At 41.8% G+C, this 19,780-nt stretch overlaps 2 protein-coding genes across 3 annotated transcripts in view; one reads left to right on the forward strand and one right to left on the reverse strand.

The window, feature by feature from the left end:
• Positions 1–6,913, reverse strand: part of DOCK4 (dedicator of cytokinesis 4) — a 242,306-nt gene extending 235,393 nt beyond the window's left edge. For both annotated transcript variants that reach the window (XM_062017381.1, XM_062017372.1), the window contains exon 1: positions 6,721–6,913. In XM_062017381.1, the coding sequence (XP_061873365.1) occupies positions 6,721–6,757 (37 nt within the window). In that variant the 5' untranslated portion in view covers positions 6,758–6,913. The remainder of the gene's footprint in view (positions 1–6,720) is intronic.
• A 225-nt stretch (positions 6,914–7,138) lies between these two features.
• Positions 7,139–19,780, forward strand: part of ZNF277 (zinc finger protein 277) — a 53,778-nt gene continuing 41,136 nt past the window's right edge. The window contains exon 1 of the mRNA XM_061988636.1: positions 7,139–7,208. Coding sequence (XP_061844620.1) covers positions 7,157–7,208 — 52 coding nt within the window. The 5' untranslated portion in view covers positions 7,139–7,156. The remainder of the gene's footprint in view (positions 7,209–19,780) is intronic.

Raw genomic sequence — 19,780 nt, forward strand, 5'->3', positions numbered from 1 at the left:
TGAGTAACTAGAAAGAGGTATTAAGAGGACAAACAGAAAACATCTATCAATTCAGTCTCTTGTTATTGTAAAGATCTGAAAAATACATTCCGTTAAAAATACGAAGGCAAACTAATGGCAAATCATTGTGGCATCCAAGTATCTTTATCATGCATTACTTCTCTCTCATGCTCTGCTTCTGTTAGCAAGTACAGCTTCTAAATCGCATCTCAAAGCTGTCAGACAAGGTGCTTCCAACAAGCATACCAGAAAAAGGAAATTTGGGAAATGTCTGACAAACAGCAGAAATAGTATGGAAAAGAGGTGCCATTCACTAAGGACACAGAAGCAAAAATAATCAGCTGACGAGTGCAGGATAAAAGAATGACTGTCTAGACAACAGTATTCCGGAAAAGGATCTGAAGGACTGCTTAGCAGTTCCTGGCTGAACATGAGTCAATGAGATGCTATTGCAAAAGGAGCAATCATCACACACAAAATGACAAACAGACGTATTGTCTAAAGCACACACCAAAAGACTCTCCTGCTTTTACCCGATAAAGCTTTCCTGTTCAATTTTGAACATAGATCAGTTGGTCAAAGGTAAGAGTAACATCATCTACAAAGAAAGGATGAAGTCATTGGAGTTATTTCATACAAGGAAAAGGAGATAGATTTGGCAAGTCTTCATGTACACCTAACGATACATGCAAGAAGGAAGCTATTCCAGACCTAAACACTTTCTAGTAGTAAGATTGCTAAGCACTGACTATACAAGTTCTGGATGCTCCATTATCACCATTTTAAAGAACATGCTGACAGACATCCTTCAAAAGTGACAGAGTTGACTTGGCTTCTTTCTAAACATGTTTTCCCTATGTTTCTCTTGATCATATCTGAAATAAAAATAATCCTTCACATCACATAATGTTAGGCACATTTATAACAAATGAAACACATGCGACTAATAGATAAAAAGGGACATCTCCTTCCAGGTTAGTTTCCTGGCTTCAAAATCACAGTGGTTACCTTAAAGGCATTTTGCCCAGCTCCTCACAAAAGGAAAAATAGCAAGAAAGTGAGGAAATGCAAAATGAAAGGTTACTCAATGATGTACAGGTATATGCAAAAAAATAAAACCAAAACGGAACAGTAACAAAAGAAATTCCAGACTGAAAGTAAAGTAAAACTTTTGCATTTCAACCCTCTTGTGCAGAGCCCACAAAGACAGGCTTGAAAGGACTTCAAGGTGTTAGTTTGTTCCCCTGTAGCTTCACAGGATCAACTACAAATCCAGTAACAAAAAGCCCCAATAACATGGCACCCAGGCACAACACGCAAAGTCTCTCAAAACTGAAGAAATGAAGCAATGCACCTCCTAGGGGTGCAAACTCTGCTGAAGGTGCCTTGTTTCACTTGCTGAATACATTCAAGTGTTGCAAATGATCCAAGCAATCAAAATGCTCTCCTCAGGATTTTCCCTGATCCCAAGACTCAAATTACTGAGAATTTTATAGACCGAAACCTACACAGTGAATTACACTCAGAAATGAACTGGAAACTACGGAATGGCATAGATACATTTACCTTGAACCAGGCTGTAAACAGGCAGCCCTGTTTCACTCAAGACTCCCTTCAGGGCTGCAGGTTAGGGGTACCAAGAGATGTGTCAGGGGCATGTGTCACTCCTGCAGCAGTGCAAAAAGCTGCTAGTATCTGCATGGTAGGAGTAAAACATCCAATTACAGCTTCCTTGACAGAGAAGTTAGTGACTCCCATCACATGCTGTTTGAGCTCCCAGAAGCAATCACAGATTGCATTAGCCTATGCTAGGTAACAAAAAAAGCATTCTCCCTTTCAGCAGGAAGACCAGATTCTCACCTTCACTCATTATGTTATTTAATTCACCGGCATTCCATCACCTTTAAGCTAAATCTGACCAGGCTAGTAGCCAGACAAGTCCCACACCGAGAACGTGCAAAAAACCACAATACAGTGAAGAGGAAGAAAAGCAATGTCAACAGCATACAGCTAACCATGAAATAATCTTTCAAAAGTCTTCTCTACTCAGTAGCTTTGGTTATGTAGTGAATAGAAAAGATGAAATCTCTGAAGGGCACTATATAAGAACATATTCATGAACCAGTCATCTCTGGGTTGTCCTTAGGAGATGATAAAGATGTTCAAAACATGAAACTCTACGTTTTTGAAGGCAGTTGTAAAAAAAAAAAATCCCAACTTGATTTAGTCTTAAGGCAATTTAACCAATTCATCAACACTTGTTTAAATTAAGAGTTATCTTATGACCATGATCTTTAAAATGTCAACCTTCATATTCCCCAACAGAAGATAGTCAGGTTTTTTCTTTTTCGTGTCCAAAAGCTGAGAGTTGAGATCATTCCAATTTGAAAGACACTGAAAGTTATTGCTTCTACAGAAGACCAGGAAAATATCTTTCTCTGAGACCTTAAACTGATGTAAATGACTCCATGACAATGTATCATGTGTCAAAAAATTTTCCTGCAGGAAATGTGTGGGTCTTTTCTATCTCAGATAGCTAGAACTCATAAAGTATTTCATAAAAGGAGAACAGCTTCCCACTGCCCCAGTGAAGGGAGCACTGCTATCCTGCCAAATTCACGCTCACCGCTCCATGGTACCTCATCTTCACTTACTTGCAGGTGACCAGTCCCACAGTTACAAGCTGTAACCCAAATGAGACAAAAATGCTCTACATTTTGCATTGCCTCACTCCAAACAGTTTTGACAACCTGATAGATGTTTTGGATACAGCTCACCAATTACACATAGAACTGTGAGCCTAGATTAACATAAGAGAATAGAGGAAATAAGACTGAAGATTTCATTTGTACTATTTGGAGATGGATGCAAGAGAGGTTGATGAAGTGTTCATGTTAAACAAAACACATTATATTAAAAGTCTAGCATGTTATTGACAGAGAAATTGAGTTAAACTAATCTCACAGTAAAGTTAGTTGGCAGTCAAAAAAGTGATTGTAGCATGAAGATGTCTTAGCTAATATTTCAGCGGGACTGCTAGTGAGACCAGTCTGGCTGCAACTCAGAACAGGTCACAAGCCAATTGATTTGGCTTTTATCTATGTGCCAGTCAGTGCTGCTCCTGTGATCAACTAAGACACTCCTGTCTTGTTCCTCCTATAAACCTCAGCTTACAGCTGAAAGTCATTTGATCCTTCAGTTTCTCTCTATAAAACAGTAGATGGCCACACTTTATACCCCCTTGGGAAGACAGATTTATGGCTTAACTACACTAAAAATATCAAGCACAATTTAAACTTGAGTTAAATTGGTACATTTTGCTGTATGAAATGACTTCAGGATCTGGAATACCATTCTTCTTATAAATTAGATGATGCATTCAGCAACTGTTTTTCTTCTCCTTAATTAATCTTTCCATTCTAATAAAAAAAAATGCCTTCCTGAGAAATGCTGAGAATCTTTGTGCTCAGTAGAAGGCGAATCACTTACATTTCAGAAAGCATAACTGTAACCTCATAAACTTATGTAAATCAAAGAAATCAGATGATACAGCAGTATGCAGATCTACCAAGGCAAAGAGAAAAAGTAATTCTCTATACTCAGGTTATCCAACAAAACTTGTATCTTTACTCCAAACAGCAGCTATATGGTAATCATGTAGTCCTGGGATTTATCTATTATAACTAAAAGTTTCTAGTTTCTGCCAACCAGTCACCTTTGAAAGCTACACTCTGTGGCCTATAGTGTATCCACAGCTATGCAGTCTTAAATGACTCATTTTAGCAAAAGGTTTAGTTACCGTTATAAACAATATTGTTCTGTTTAACTCCAAATTCACATAGAATAGCATACAGAATTTTTGTAAGCCAACTGATATCCACCAGATTTACTTCTCCTACCCTTATATCATCAGCATACTTCATGTTAAATACTCCACATAACTGACCACTGGATTCTTTGTGTGATGCCATCACTAGTTTGACACAACAGCTGCAGGTGTGATTCAAAACATATGGAATTTCAAAGTGAAATACCAAAGTTTAACCTTCTGTTCTGAAAATAAAGATATCAACACCCAGACAAAGCAGAATTTCTCAGAACCAGAAATATTTTAATGGTTATTTCACCTTTAGCATCCTAAGGAATAATATATAACTGGCAAAACCTTAGCCTTAGAAATCAAACCACATAACCGTATTACAAAGTGTATACACAGAAGCATAATAATGTCCTTCATTATGGCAGTATGCCTGTCAACAGAAAGTAAACTGGCAGTGTGTCCATCTCCTAGTAAATGAACTCAGAGTAAAGCAACTTGCTCACTAAAAAGCAATTAGTTATTACAAGTGGCTAGCTGGAAAAAGTTTAAAAATTTGAAGAAAAGATTGTTACTTGTACTAATTGTCTCTCAAAGTGGGAATCAGTCAGGCTGTGCAAGTGGGCAACAGCCACCTGGTTACCAGCAACCCTTCAGTGCAACCAGGTGGCTGTTGCTTGGTTATTCATCCATTTTGGCATGTCACAGTAGAAATGTGCAGCACACAGCATGTGCTGCAAAATTCAGATTGAAAATGCAGATGAGGTCTGATGTTGATGCAAGCCCTGAGCTCTTTATACAAAGGATACACATGCTTGGTACAACTAAACAGGATTCTCAAAGGGGTTTTATAATGCACTCATTTTACCAGCACAGATAAATACATCAGCATTTAAAAAAAACCCCACTGTTTGGAAATATAATTCCATTACTAAAACACAGAAAATATATAAGCAGGGTTGTAGTGTGAAATGCAAGTTTGATCCACGACATTCACTTTACGTGAAGTTTAAAGAATTAGACGGTAAGACATAACTCTTTCCCCTGACTCTCCTACCACTGGTATAGAGCACAACAGCTTACATGATAATTGGGTGTGAAGATTTTGCAGACAGCGCTCATCATGCAGGTGAGTGAGCACATAGCATAAAACACAGTCCAAGAGAAAATATAAATTAGGTTAGTATTTCAACATTTTGCTTTGGTCGTATGAACTACAATATCACCCCCATCCTGGGGGTATACAGGACCCAAATGGAACAGTGCCTTTTTGTTACTATCTTGAATAGCCTTTGGAAGTCAAATCACAGAAAACCATGGAATGAATTTAAATAAGAATAAGCATCTTTTTGTAACTATATTATATTTACACATATAAAAAGGATCTTTGTCAGGAACTAGTCTTTCTGCTTGCTCCAAAGGAAGCCCACTATTGAGAAACAGCAACTATATTTCTCTAGCAGGCATAAGATTTCAATGACACCAGCCTTGGTAAGCAAGGAGGGGCTAGACAATGACTCATGTGTAAGCACCCGAAAAGGTTTACCAAACACAGAATATTTTATTTAAGGGATATCACTTCACTGTTTAATATCCAGGGGGTACCCATGGCGCAGTTTTTCAAATAACTGGAACAGTGTTTTTCTGTATTAGAAAAAAATGCCTTATAGTGACTTTTAGGTCATAAATGAGGGGGAAAAAAATGCTTCGGTTGTGAAAGAGCATACCATGCTAAAAAAAAAAAAAAAGAAAGAAAAAAATCCAGATAGACCGAGAAGAGAGCTGCAGCTTGAAATACTTGACTACCATTCCTGGGAGAGTCCGTCCCAAGGTGGTTTTTAAGCCCCTGCCCATCCGCGAAAAGAAAGGCGGGTGGCAGGACTAATCAATATCTTGCCAGCCAGCTGTGACCTGGCAAATAAAGAAGTCAGGCAAATAAATCCCATGGATGACCTCCATAATTTAACATTTGGAGGAGGGCAACATCTGGGACCAACTCCAAATGGGACAGAACAGCGCCGCACGGGGCTGTCTCCCGCACTAACTCCGCTCGAGAGCGCGGCTGCACACACACACAGACACACACATACACACACACACAAAAACAAAGGAGAGATCCGCGCCTCCCGCCCCCACCCCCCCGCTTTCTCCGTAACATACACAACTCCGCGTTCAAACGCGACGTAAACAGACGGAAAGCTGCTTAGGACGCTGTTCAGCTGCGTCTGTCTCAGAGGGGGCTATTGTCCAGGACGAGCCACCAGAGCTCACCGGGTACGGGCGGGTATAATAGGTGTCAAAAAAAAAAAAACCAAAAAGATAATCACAGCCAGCCCCCCTGAGCTGATCACTTCGCAAGTCAAATGAACCGCTTCAGAGCCCAGCACCGGGTAGAGAGGAATAAATAGGCGAGGAAGCGCGACTTCCACAAGCGACACTTTGTCTGTTTTCAACTGATGCAGCGACAAAACCCCGACGCGTGAACAATGCCCGCGGCCCCGCTTCGGCTCCCGCTCCTCCCGGCGCGCCGCTGCCAGAGACCGTCCCTCCGCCGGGTCGCCGCTCCCGGTGGTGTTTTTTAAGGCTGCTTTGTTCCCCGCGAAACACCAGCCCTTCCACTGGGCGCCAGTGGGGAGAAGCCAAGCGCCCGCCTGGAGGCGGGGACCGGCCCCATCCCCGGGCAGTGGCCGCTCTTTGTTCCGCCCTTGGGGAAGGGGCGGCCACCCCCTCGCCGGCGGGACCCCTGTCCGGCGAGGAGCCGAGGCGTCCGCCGTCGCAGACAGGACGCTGCCCCGCTCCCGTGGGTGAGGGCGGCAGCCCACGCCGGCCCCGCGGGACGCGCTCCTTGCCAGCGCGGCCGCTCTACGCCCCCTTCGCTGCCCCGCTCGCTGCCGCTCACTCACCCACGCCGTACTTCTCGTGTTCCGTGGGTATCCACATGCTCGCGGCGTGCGTACGCCCGCCCCCCCACACACACCCCCGCCGGCCGGTGGACCCTCCGCGGGGAGCGGCGCTGGCCGGCGAGCGCGTCCTCGCTGCTCCCGCCGTGCCTCAGCCGCGGCTGCCCGGTCCCGGTGGCGAGAGCATTGTTTAGCCGGCCGGGTGGACTGAGTGTCTGTAGCGCACTCGCTGACAAGCTACTTATATGCCCGGTCCCACTGCACGCCGGGGAACGTAGTGCCTCGGCGCGGCCGCGCCCCTCACCGCCCGCGGCCAAGGGAGAGACTACGAGCCCCGGCCGGCTCCGCGCTCCCCGTCGGGGCGGGCTGGGGCGGGCCGGGGCGGAGCTCGGCTCCGGGCGGCCGCCTCTCGGCGGGGCGGGCGGCGCGGCGAGGCGGCATGGCAGCGGCCGCAGTGGCCGGCGGAGCTGAGCGGCGGCCGGCGCGAGGAGGTAAGTGCGCTGCGGGAGGCCGCGAGCACCCCCGCGCCCCTCCTCCGGGCGGTGGGACGGCGCCGGCGGGCCCTGGGAGGGAGGAGCGGCGCACACGTGTGGGACGGCGGGAGCCATCAGGGCCGCTGAGGCCCCAGGGTCGCCCGTCGGAGCGGGCTTCCGGGGAGAGACCTGGGCAGCTCCGTTCCCGCTTCCGGGGGTTACAAGGGACGTAAGTCATTCTTCTGGCCCTGCTGGTGCTATTGCTTCTCCTAGCAAAGCCCCGCGTTTGGCACTTGAAGGTGTGGGAACAGAGAGAGGTTTCGACAGCAAGTTGCGCTGGAGAGGGAACTGGTGCTGGCAGCGTGCCAGAGAGGTGAGATACAAAGCTTGCAGTCTGGATAGCATTTTCACTTCCCACGTCAATGCATATCTCAGCACACACCAGCACAGAGATAAAGATGAGTAGGTAGTGTACAGCAAGAAGCAGAAATGAACTGTCAGACCCCTGGCAGACGGGGATAAGTCAGGCACCATAAGCAGCAAGGTTTCCATCCTTGTTGAGAGACCAGTGTATGTATCTACCCTTCTAGAGGCAGCTAAGCTAGAGCTCACGGTAGGCAAACTGTAAGAAATCCTCAGGCTGAACTGATACTTGTGAAGGAAATCTGGACACTGTAAGGCAGGAGCAAGAACTTGGGTTGGGCAGGAAGGCAGAAGAGGAACGTCTCTGGTGATAAGCTGCTGCTCTGCAGGCCTCACCAGGTACAGGTTGTCTCCAAGATGAGTACATCTGGTTTTAGAGAAGTGTTCTTCAGTCAAATCATAACTCAGAACTGGTAACTAGCAGTTTTATGGGATGACTCAGTTTACGTTGAACAAACAAATAGAGTTTAATGCTTTCAGCTTTAAGGAGAGGAAAGTGGCAATATTAGGCTTTCCGTTCAGATTGGCTTTTAGCCTCTTTTGTCAAGTTACACTGAATATTTAATTTGCCAGTAGTGTGAAGGACACCATGGAAGGAAGTCACATGCAAGCATACAGTTTCAAACCTAGAGTTATAGCACACTTATTCTGTGTTTATCCTTGTGGTTATAAAACTTTGTTTAGTGAGTGATTTTTTTAAGTGATCTTTGTGTTGTTTCTCTAATATGGATCCACTTTATTTATACTAGTAGTCCCAGTAGTACTCTTATGTCATGTATATGTTGGCTATGAGGCTCTCCTACATGAAAAAGAGCACTTCGACACTGATGTAAATGCACCCAGAGGCAAAGCGGCGCTGTTTTAATTATTGTAAAGGACATGCATTTGTGCAGGTCTCCTGTGTGAAACTATGTATAGATCTGTGGAGTACTAGGTGAGGGTTGGACTAGATGATCTCTAAAGGTCCCTTCCAACCCTACCATTCTGTGACTCGATGATGAGATTACCCGAGGTAACTCCAGGGAACTCTTGTAAAGACAGTCACCGGTACGAAAAGTTTGTTCGATTGAAAGTCAGAGGTCCATGCTCTTTTCCTATTAGTGACCTTAAACACTCATTGGAAGGGTTAGTGAACTTTTGGTGTCTTTTCTCCCAAACTCACTTCACATTCTCTGCCAGATCCTTTGGAGTCTCTAGGTGACAAAACGTGTAAAAGTTACTACTGAAAATCAAAATAGTAAGTGCCAGGCTAAATTGACTTCCACCTCAGCCAGTAGATTTCCATGTACATCCATCCAAGCCATCCCTTCCCTTGTAAGAGAGAGCTGCCAACATGCTGGCTGGGAGTCATGAAATTCTGCCACAGCCTTTTAACTGCTGTCCGTCATGTTAACCATGACTGACTTCAGCATGTTTGTATTAGGCTTGGAGCCTATTTTTCTTCTTCCCTTGAACAAAGACAAGAGTACCCCATAGCTGAAATAGCCTTTTCCAAATTATTCATTTAGAATCTGCTCACTTAGGGTAAACAGATACTGTACTCTAAATCACATTGTCTGGGGGCAACCTCACCCTCATATTTATCATTTCACTGTCTCCAAGCAAAGTCCTTATTCTTTCAGAGACTTTTTTTTTTTCTACAAAGCTATTCACTCTAGTGACATCTTGTACTTACATGTGCACCTGAGAAGGTATGTCACTTCTTTGGAGACTGTATATAGGAGAATTAAATATTTGTTTTTCTTGTCTTGCTGTTTCCTATTCCCAAGAAAGCCTGTGCTTTTATATTCTGATCCAGAACTGTGTTGTTTTCTACTTAGTTCTCTCCAGCATCCTTTACCAAGTGACTTTTTAATACGCATAACACTGTCTACAATAAGATTTGTTCAGTCTGCATTAGTTATGCTGTTTATCACCATTTCTTACAGCATCTATCAATAGATTTTAAAATGAGGTTTCCTCTGGAAGTGTGTCTTTCACTGTTTCATCAGTAGTCTGACAGTTATGTTTCCTACTCGGGGTTTTAATGTGCTCAAATGCTTTTTAATACCACACTGCTGGAACATACCATGCCAGCACAGTGTTCTTATCCCTTCCATATCTTTCTCTCGTGTCTTGTTTTTAAGGGAATTTGGTGTACTGTGGAAAACTAAAGTTTGACTGGTCTTGCACAAGTCTACCTTTTTTCATTGCTACCTAGAGGATACTTGAGTGAAGGTTTTTTGTTACTGATACTATAAGCATCACTTCTTTAGCTTAAGTTCTTTCTGTTAAGGGTGCTATGAGAGCCACCCAACTCAGGGGACTCTTGAGATTCAAGGGCTCCCCTTTCCTCATTGCTAAAAGGCAGTCCCATGTACTCAGACCTTAAAGTTTTCTCCATTCAGGTTGACGGATGCATTCCTCTTTAGATTCACAACCACTCCTGTGTTTGTGGGCCACTTGAATATCAACATGGACTCTAAGTCTCCTTAACATCCACTCCTGGACCTTCGGCACCTTACCCAGTCACTGGCTCAGACTTTCAAGTCTTCCAGGTGTTGATTTCCTCCTATTCACCAACAGCTCCAGCCTGATGTTTGCTACCTGTTGTGTAACTACATCTGGCATTTCTGATGCTATCACCTGAGCCATCTCAGCCTCTCAGGGTGTCACTGATACAGTTCCATTGGCCCTGTATGCCTTGCAAGATTTCACTCACCAAAAAGTCCCAACCTCATCACCTCCAAGCCTTTGTGAAGCTCAGCCACCTCTTACATAACCCCCTTTTAACTACCCAAAACCCAGACCTTCCTCATTGTGCTCTCAGCTACGTTTTCCAGCTTATCACTCTTACTTACGTTTGTCCATTTCTGGTGTTGTGTCCAATAGTTTCTCACATTAGCTAAACCTCGGGCCAGGGCCCAGTCATCGGCCTATGTATCTTGGCACCCTTTCTGGCCTCTGTTTGGTTTCAGCTGCCAGAACTTGGGCTTACTGTCTCATCAGCATGCCCTTGGCACATACCCTCGCTGCGCTGGCCTCCGCCATTCCAGTATTTTGGTGGGCCTTTTAGCTTCCAGTTAATTGTATTCATAAACTTCTTTGTGACTTTCCCCATCTGCTTGTGTATGGGGGGGGGGGGGGGGGGGGCGGGAGGGAAAGCTTGATCTGGCTTGTCTATTCACTTCTGCACCAACCACTTCTCTCCTTCATGACTCTCCAGTGTGGTTCTCTCATCTGCTTTGAGCTTGCTTTTCATTTCTTACTCTATTCCTTAGCTGTCATCTGGCTTTGGAAGGCCCCTCTGATTCTCTAAGGGCAGTTCTTCAGCTGGTTACTCTCCAATATTAATTTGGTCCCTCCTGCCCCTGCTCTCTCCCACACCCAGCTCAAGTATTCCTGTTGTCCGGTCAGATTGCTTTCTGAACCACCAGCCTCCACTGCCTACAGCTCTTCCTTTGGGCCTACAATTTCTGTCCTACTGCCATGTATCTCACCAGCTCTCGTCAACAAACCTCTTCCAGATCCTGTGTCCTCAAAACCCCAGCCAGTTCCAAATATTCACACGCATATTTGCATGCTCAGGTGTTTCCTCACGGGACACTTCCAAGCATCTAGAATACCCCCAGTGATCCATTTCTTGGGTTAAATTTGTGTGTTCAGTGGAGGATTTTAAGACCTGGGACTTCCAGCATACTTTTGGAGAGGAGAAAGGATTCTACCAGCAGGCATTATAAGCTCTGTAAAGGATCTTAGTTTGACAGAACTTAATCTTTTTGAACTGAACAACTAGCAATTATACCTGGAGGGCAAGTTCACTAATTAATTTTATAAGTGCAGCACTAATTTCATAAGATTATTAGAATTAATATTCTAAAACAATATTATTTAAAAATGTTTTAAGAGCATTCATTGTGATCTTTAATTAAAAATGCAATCTCATAGCCATTTTAAATCGTTATTTGATAAGGAAATGGATCTTGTGGAGGACTGGAAATTACTAAGTTATTACTGGTAGATCACCTTTTATGAGCTTCTGTGTTTGAATCGTAAAAAGGCAAAATCCTCTCATCTAAGTGTTGCAATAAGATTTTAGTGTTTGAGCCTTCACCACATGTTTCTTAAACGATGATGGGGGGAATATACAAGTGAAACTAGGTATTTCATTAAATCGATAGTAATGGGTTAATAAAATAAGAAACAGATTGTATTGCTTGGTCACACAGATATGAACTGCCTGTGATCCTCCTATAACTTTGCAAATAATTGTGTTACAAATGTGCATGGTATTTTATCTGAAGACAGAGAAATGTCCCCCACACCTCAGCATGAATATGTAACTCCCATTAACACAAACTGCAGGATATGTTATAGTTTCCAAAAATACACAACAAAGGTTTGCTTTGTGGTTTTCTCTCAATTTCTCTGAATGGATGGTCTTTCTCTTCGTTAGATATAATTTCTTTTACTACCTACTAGTAGACGTAGAGCTGTATTTATTCCAGTAAGCTAAGCCAGTTCTTGCCTGCTCAGTAGCAGGTACAGGCTTTGATACATGAACAAGCTACCAAGTATCAGCTACTTTAAATGGAGCTCTTGAGAAGTAAGCTGCTTCAAACTACTTGTTGAGCCTGTACACAGCTTAGACATGATAACTTGTTTGCATGTTAAAGCCTTTAAGTGGTTTGAAAGTTCTGCTCAGGCCTTCTGTTAACTATGGTGGAGCAACAATGAATGGTGGTTCATCAGTATACAGACTGATGGAAGCCTTTTACTGTCTCAGTATTAGCAAATTAGCAAATAGCAATTAGCAAATACCTGATTCTTGCCAGAAGCAGCTTTCTCATTACCTGAACAAGTAGTAGATATAAACATGCTTTATTTACATGAAGGAGTGTGGACTACGAGGATATTACAAGATTTTTGAGTGTTCCAAGTGTCACAAAGATGCCAGGATAGTTTGCTGTGGCTATTGGAACACTTTGTTCTCTATTTTGTTTTTACTGGGGAGTACTGGTTTTCTGGAAGATCACCAAATTTGAAAATCCTTCTCACCGATGTCACAAGGTGTGCCTATCATAGAAACAGGTGACAAGAGTTCTCCCTTTGAGAGTTTAGCCAGCTTTCTCAATGATGTGATGCAGGGTTTGAACTTGGATATGGTTGTGATAAGGGTGAACAGTCGGAAAGGAAGAAATGGACTTAAGTATTATGAAATTAGAAGCATTAAGTATTTTCAGTATAGGTGAAATTCTTGTCTGTCCAAACAGCCTTGATAACCTTTACCAGCCCTTCCACTACATCTTGTCTTGCAAACCCTGCTAGATGTCTGCATTGTTATGTGAACATCTCCATCCTAAAACTACTGTTGCTTCCAAATTCTCACTGATGCTTCTGCTTCACATCCACAAACTCCCAGCAGACTGAAGCCTGGAGAAAAGCCTGAAAGCATTTGAATGTCTTTCTGTGGACTTTTTAAAGTAGCTTTGAATAATGCATCAATAAGAGCCACGCACAATGTAGGAAAGACCATGGCATTGAAGAACTGTGAGGGAGAAAATGAGGTATGTTTTGTGTAATTTTAAAGCAGGTCTGTTCTTGTAAAGAGTTGGGCACATCATCCTGATCAGTTCTCACTGAAGTCAGGGGAATGCATTTGAGAAAATACTGGTTCTTTGCAGCTCCTCTTTGTGTGGGTCTCTGGGGCTCTGCAGCACAGCCTGCGCCATGACCGCCTCCTCACAGTTTCTCACCCGTCCGGGCGGACTCACCTTGAGCTGCTGGTGGCTCGCAGTCCTGCCATTGCCCTCCATGGGTTGCAGGGGCACAGCTTGTGTTCTCACCACAGGTTGCAGAGGGATCTCTGGTCCAGTGCTCCTCTTTCCTTCCTTGTTCTCTGACTGTGGGGTCTGCGTGATCCCCTTCCATCTTATACCACTCCTATACCTCCTCTTCCAGCTGCAGATTTCCCTTCTTAAATAATGATGGTAAAGGTGCCAGATTGGTCTGGCCAGGCTGGAGGTGGGTCCACCTCAAAGCTAGGGGATGTTTTGAGAACTGCTTACTAAGACCAGCACTGCAGCCTCCTCCCCCTGTAACCAAGCAAAAGAAAAAAAGGGACTCAACACAAACCCATGACACCAAAGTATTTCATACAGAAATAGTACCCATATTTGATACTTCAATTGTGGTGTGGAGCCAGAAATGCTCTGCTGGAGTCTTTAGTGATTTTTCAAAACACGCTAACGTGTTATGGCAGTCAAATTATAATTATGAAGTAAATAAAAGGGCATTGTGTTTTGCTTGAGTTTATTATCAGATTATAAAGGATTTTGCATCATCTGTGTACAAACAGTAACTGTCAACTTTTAATGCTTTGGTACTGTAGGGAATTGGATAAGTTACAAGTGTGATATCTGATCACTGATATCAAGGCCTGATTTCCCAGCAGGTGATTCCATGTTCACTGCTTGTTTTCCACTCTGTCCTAATATTTTGCTAAAGCAGACTTGTAAAGGAAAAATTGTAGTAGATATTTTGTCAGTGGTTTCAGTGGTCCCAAACTCTCAGACAGACACCTGTATTTTCTTGGTAATATATTTCAACTACATTTCTCTAACTTTCATTTTTATTTTTTTTCCTCATATTTTCATTGGATCATCTCTTTCAAATGGTGTTTTTTCCACTTCTGTGGATTTTTCTCTGACTCTTATGACTGATGGTCAGTGACCACTGTGAAATGGCCCAGCTACTTCTGTTCAGTTCTTGTTCATTGAGATGTCATCTTTCCATTCGACATTGTTGGCTCCGACCACAAGGAGTAGCTACTTCTGCTTCTTGCCCTGTGTAGTAGTAGCAAGATAAAATCCTTCCCTTTATCCCTCTGCCACAGAAGCTTTATAACTAGATATGCTATCCATTTCAGCTTCACAGGTTGGTTTGGTATGATGCGTCTCTGTCTACATGAACAAATAATAAGTTACTGTATATAAAGACAATTGGTGCATAGTCCCTGCAACTATATTATATGGTTTGACATTTTTGACATGGTTTGACCATTTTTGTTCTTCCCATACCAAAGAGCCTCAATGCAGGTATTTTCAAGCTGTCTGAGGCAATGTTCCTTGGTTTAGACCTTGACATATCTGCTAGGCTTTTGGATGTATTTTGTACATGTTTGGACTCCAGGCATATCCAACTCACATGCACAAGAATTGCTCTCTAAACCAGCTAATATGCAAAGCAGGTAGAAGATGATCAAGGACTACAGGACTCCAGTGGGTCGGAGCTGTGCTGAGCTGCAAGAAGTAGAGGGCTGATGGCTAGTGGAGGGAGGCATGGTGCAGCATCCTGCGATTCAGGACCACCACCAAAGTTAATAGTGTGCCCCAGGTCAGCCCTGGCAGCCCCACAATGGGAGTGCACAAGACTCGCAATATGACAGCAAGAATGGTTATGAAACAAATGAGTGCAGTAATAAGTGATATTGCTGTCGCCAGAGCATTTTGCTAGCATTTGTCTTGACCAGTGTGCCAGCACTGAATTTTATTATGACTCAGTAATGCATGAATAAATGAGATAGAGCTTTTTCTCTGAAGGCTGGTATGTAACAGAAAACATCCTGCTTGAGATTTTAATTTGATTTTGTCTTATATGGGATGAAAACATGCAGCCTGTGTTATTACTGTACTAATTTAATGTTCAGGAGTCTGCATGTATTTATACAGTAGCAAAATGTTGCCTGAAAAACACAAACAACTGGTATCACTAATTCTAACATTCTAATTCTGTTTCTTGAGGAAATTAACTTCAGTAATTTTACCATCCATGTCTGTGAGCTACATTAGCAGTATCAGTTAGTAAATGTTATACCATACTTAAGAAGTGTCATACATTTAATGACTGTGTGAAAGACAAGGGAACTAAGTCCAGTATCAGAAAAATATTGATTTCAAACTCTGGTACAAAGTCAGAATATGCTCATAGAAATTTTATATAGCCTTCTGTGAGATGTCCCTTTGATCCCGTAACACATGAGTATTTGAGCTGAGACTTGGAAATACTTTCCTCTGAAACTTGTTTTCAAAAAAATGATTTATGAAGAGTATAAATAGTGGATTATTTGAAATACAGTCAAAGCTTTGTTTTCCTGAGCTAAGATATCAATTAGGCTGAACTATGTTGATCCACATCACTGCACGCTATAATGAACTTTCCTTTTCAGTCATTGGTTTTTTTAGTTTGAATACCAATTTATGGGGGTTGGATTCTAAATGTAGAAACAACTTATTTTGCTACTTTCCATCTGGAAAAGCTCCAGTTCACTGGGAAAGCAGAAACAGACCACAAAGCCTGTAACACCACAGGACCTCTTCCTCATATTGAGTCTTCATTAAGTATGAAATTTGGTTAAACAATTTAGCCTTGAAGGCTTTCTGAGAGTCGTGAAGCTCAGTCAGAACACCTGAGAGATATTTCAACATGGGTCAATATGAAACCCATGTACATCAACATTCCATAAATGAGACTTCTCATGATGTACTTTAAAGTTTGTTCTAATTTATATGAGCCCGACAGAAATTAACATGGTATTTTAAATGACATTTTCACACTATTTTTAGTTGATTTTATAGTTGCATTTTCTAAGGAATGTCTACCAGTGGAAAAGTGTTATAAACCCTGTGATGCAAACATTTTAGTCAGGAGCATGGTAAAAATTCTTGTCGTAATGACATGGGGGTGCCTCACAGGAATGGCTAAAAGCAGACTTTAGGTTTTTAAAGGAAAATCACACAGCCTTTCCTTTAGATGCACAATGTAAAGCAATAATTTAAAAAGATCATCAGGCAATCCTTTTAACGTCAAGCACATAAATGTGCTTGGGAATTGAATCCCATTAGAGGAGAACGACAGGTGACAAGAGAAAAGATAAGCAAAATCCTTGTAATAAAGAATTATTGATCTCTACTGGATAATGATAACAAGTAGTAAACTAGCAAAAACGTTTCACGTAGCAATGCAGGCATAAAAGATGCTAGACTTAGTGCAGTACATGTTAAAGGCAGCACAAAGATAAATTGTAGTAATAAAGAAGTATTGCATCCTTATTAAACACACTATTAAGATCCCTTCTTTGTGGACGAGATAAGGTCGCAAGCACAGTAAATATAAACTGCAACATGCCTATTCCCATCTTGCTAAAGTGTTCTGCTGAGGAGTCAGCAAAACAGTGGCACCAGTAACATACAGAAAATTCACATACACATCTTTACTTGCAACACCTTCCAGGACATTTCTTTAAAGTTTTTAAATAACAGTCTTGATCAGCTTAACACACAATTGTACCCTTCTTTTGAAAAGTAGTTTTCTCATGAAAACAGCAGAAATGTAGTTACCTTTTCTAACTTACATAACTTACAACTTTCATAACTTTAAAAGAGCATGATATCTTTGATTTGCCTTTAGATTAAAGAGGAAAATTTAAAAAAAAAGAAAAGAGCTACTAACTTTTATTAATTAGATTTGGTTGATAATTACAAAGGAAGAACCTAAATCATCGCTTTTATCCTTCCATTTCAAGGTCATGTGTTGGATATTTTCTTCTTTATAACTAAGCATTCTGAGTTTCAGGCTACATAATTACCTTCTTAATCTTTCCAGATAATAAAGTAAGGTTTAATTATTGCTTCTTAAACCTGGTTTTAGTACGTAACATGGTTCTCAGCTCTCCATGTGTACCATGTCATGTGATCACACTAAACAAGAAAAGGTCAGTATTGTTTACTTCAAAAATATCTTTTTTTCCAAGTGTATTTCTGGAGATCAGAATAATAATAATTCATAAAAGCCTAAGTGGTTCACAAATACGATGATTTTTTTTAATGAAACATTAAAGTATGGAAAAAATGTCCATGAAGACCAATGGATATTGAGTACCACTTCAAAGTCATCTTGATTTTCTTTATTGCTTTTCTATTAAAAAAAAATGCATAGATGGTTGTAGTTCTTCATAGATGTTCTTTAGACAGCTTCCACGTATAGTTCTCATCATGCAAATACATTGAAGTGAATAACAAGTCAAATAGCCCATTGAACTGAGTACAGTTATTTGAATAAATAAAATGTTTGCACAAATATATCTTTGTAGAACTAACCACGGAGATTGAAAGGACAGAAAAAACTTTGCAGAGATTGTATGAAAAATGTAAAGTTAAACAAATACTCTTGGAAGGAAAGAGCAAGGGCATGAAAAGGGAGACTGGTGTCTGGTGGTTGAACTTGTATACGTGTCACATCTGTACTGCAGGGTTTTTGGGTAATGGCCAGGGAATGGGGGGAGGGGTAGAAGGAAATGAAAATTAAGTTGTATGGAAAATTGATTGAAATTATTAAACTGAGCTGTCACACCCGTGGGGATATTTCAGTGCTGACAGCGTTCCGAAGGGGAAGATACTGGTAAGAGCATCTTGGAGGAGCTGGCAGAGTGGGATTAGAAAGGAAGCTGTAGTCACAGGTGTGGGACACCAGCGTGCTGAAACTCAAGAACACACTTTAGCTCTGGGAGTGATGAAAAGCTGCGTGCCAGTCACAGTGCAGCTCATACAGAACAGGCATGACATGTCCCGTGAGCTCAAAGCAGCATCCATAGCTGAGGCAGCAACATGAGTAAATCCTAAGGCACCCCCAAAGGAATCAGTAAGAATTTATTGACTGGCCAAAGGGTATTAGAGGGGATGTGTTAGAGTCCAAACTATGGCCATCGTTGTTTAATGAAGCAGCAAAGCAGAAGTTGTACTGTTAATCATCACATGGGTTGTCACTTTTGGGAATTACTGTTGCTGTGCATTTTTAAATTCCAGCTTTTGGACAGGGAAGATGGGGAAAAATGGATAAGCATCTATTCATTTAGTGATTAGGGTAAGACATGTTTTTCTAGTTTGGCTAAGAGTCAGAATTGGCTTTGTGTCTTCAGCATGACACAGATGCTCCTCCAATAGTACCATTTCAGTCTCTAGGTGTTCAGTAAACAAAAATGGTACTAATTTTGCATAACATCAGTTGTAAGGAATCAGAGTAGCTGTAAGGAGTGCAATAAGATTATTCAAAATTTCATTCCAAAGTAGATAAATATAATTTCATGTTTGTTACCAAGATATAAACCCCTGCATTTAGTTAACACTAATGTAAGTCTATACCATTTAGCCAGGAATGAGGTATTATGTGGCTCTGAGCTTGCACAAAGCCTGTCTGTAGTGTGTTAAATATTTATAGATTGCATATTAACATCAGCACTTAAATATTGTTATGAATACTTATCAGGGTCACTTTCATTAGGGTGCATGTGTGTCCCTCTCAGTGTGAGAACAGTGGGTTTGCTCTTTATTTTTATTGATGTAGGGGATTGTCTGGGCTACAGCCAAAAGATGACAAGCAGTGGCATATATCTACTGGTGAACTGTGCAATGGCATAGTCTATTATTTAAGCATGATCTTACTGGCAATCACATAGGTTTCATTTTATTGAAATTCCAACACTTCACATTTTTATTAATCACTTTCTCACTTCTTCTATTCACTTGTATTCTGATGCCTGTGCTCCGGTACCCATAGCAACACTTGTTAATGCTAATGAAACTGTAACATCCTAAGCTCCCCAACAGAGCAGCCCTGTTAAATATGGCTATTAAGCACAGTTGTATTTCTGTTAGTTCCAGCTCCCAGCAGACACCTGCTCTATAGAAACTCTGTCCTGAGATATTAGGATTTGGTAACTCACAGCTTTTCTTGAAGCTGTCGTTTGACTGGAGTAAAATTCTCATATTCCGAGCCAGTGGATGCTATAGAATATATATGGTTTCTGTAAAACTGACAAGGTTTAGCTGTAGGATTAAGTACCCTTTTGAAGTGCTCATTTACATTCAATGAAAAGCTGGGCAGGGTTGAGACTGACTATCTTCGGGGAGGCTGCAAGATGTGCTGTCTCCTGAAGCACATGGGCATTATAACTAAATATCATTCACAATGTGTTAATAAGCAGAAGTAATAGCTAAATAATTCCTCGTGAGCTCAGACTCAATGGAAGTACTTGAACATTTTAATATATAGAGGTATGAAATGGTTATGTACAGGGATTCTTTCGCTAAGGAACATATTTGCGTGTAGTATTGGCGGAGATGATGACAGGG

Source organism: Colius striatus, chromosome 1 (assembly GCF_028858725.1).
Source record: "Colius striatus isolate bColStr4 chromosome 1, bColStr4.1.hap1, whole genome shotgun sequence".
Taxonomy (NCBI): Eukaryota; Metazoa; Chordata; class Aves; order Coliiformes; family Coliidae; genus Colius; species Colius striatus.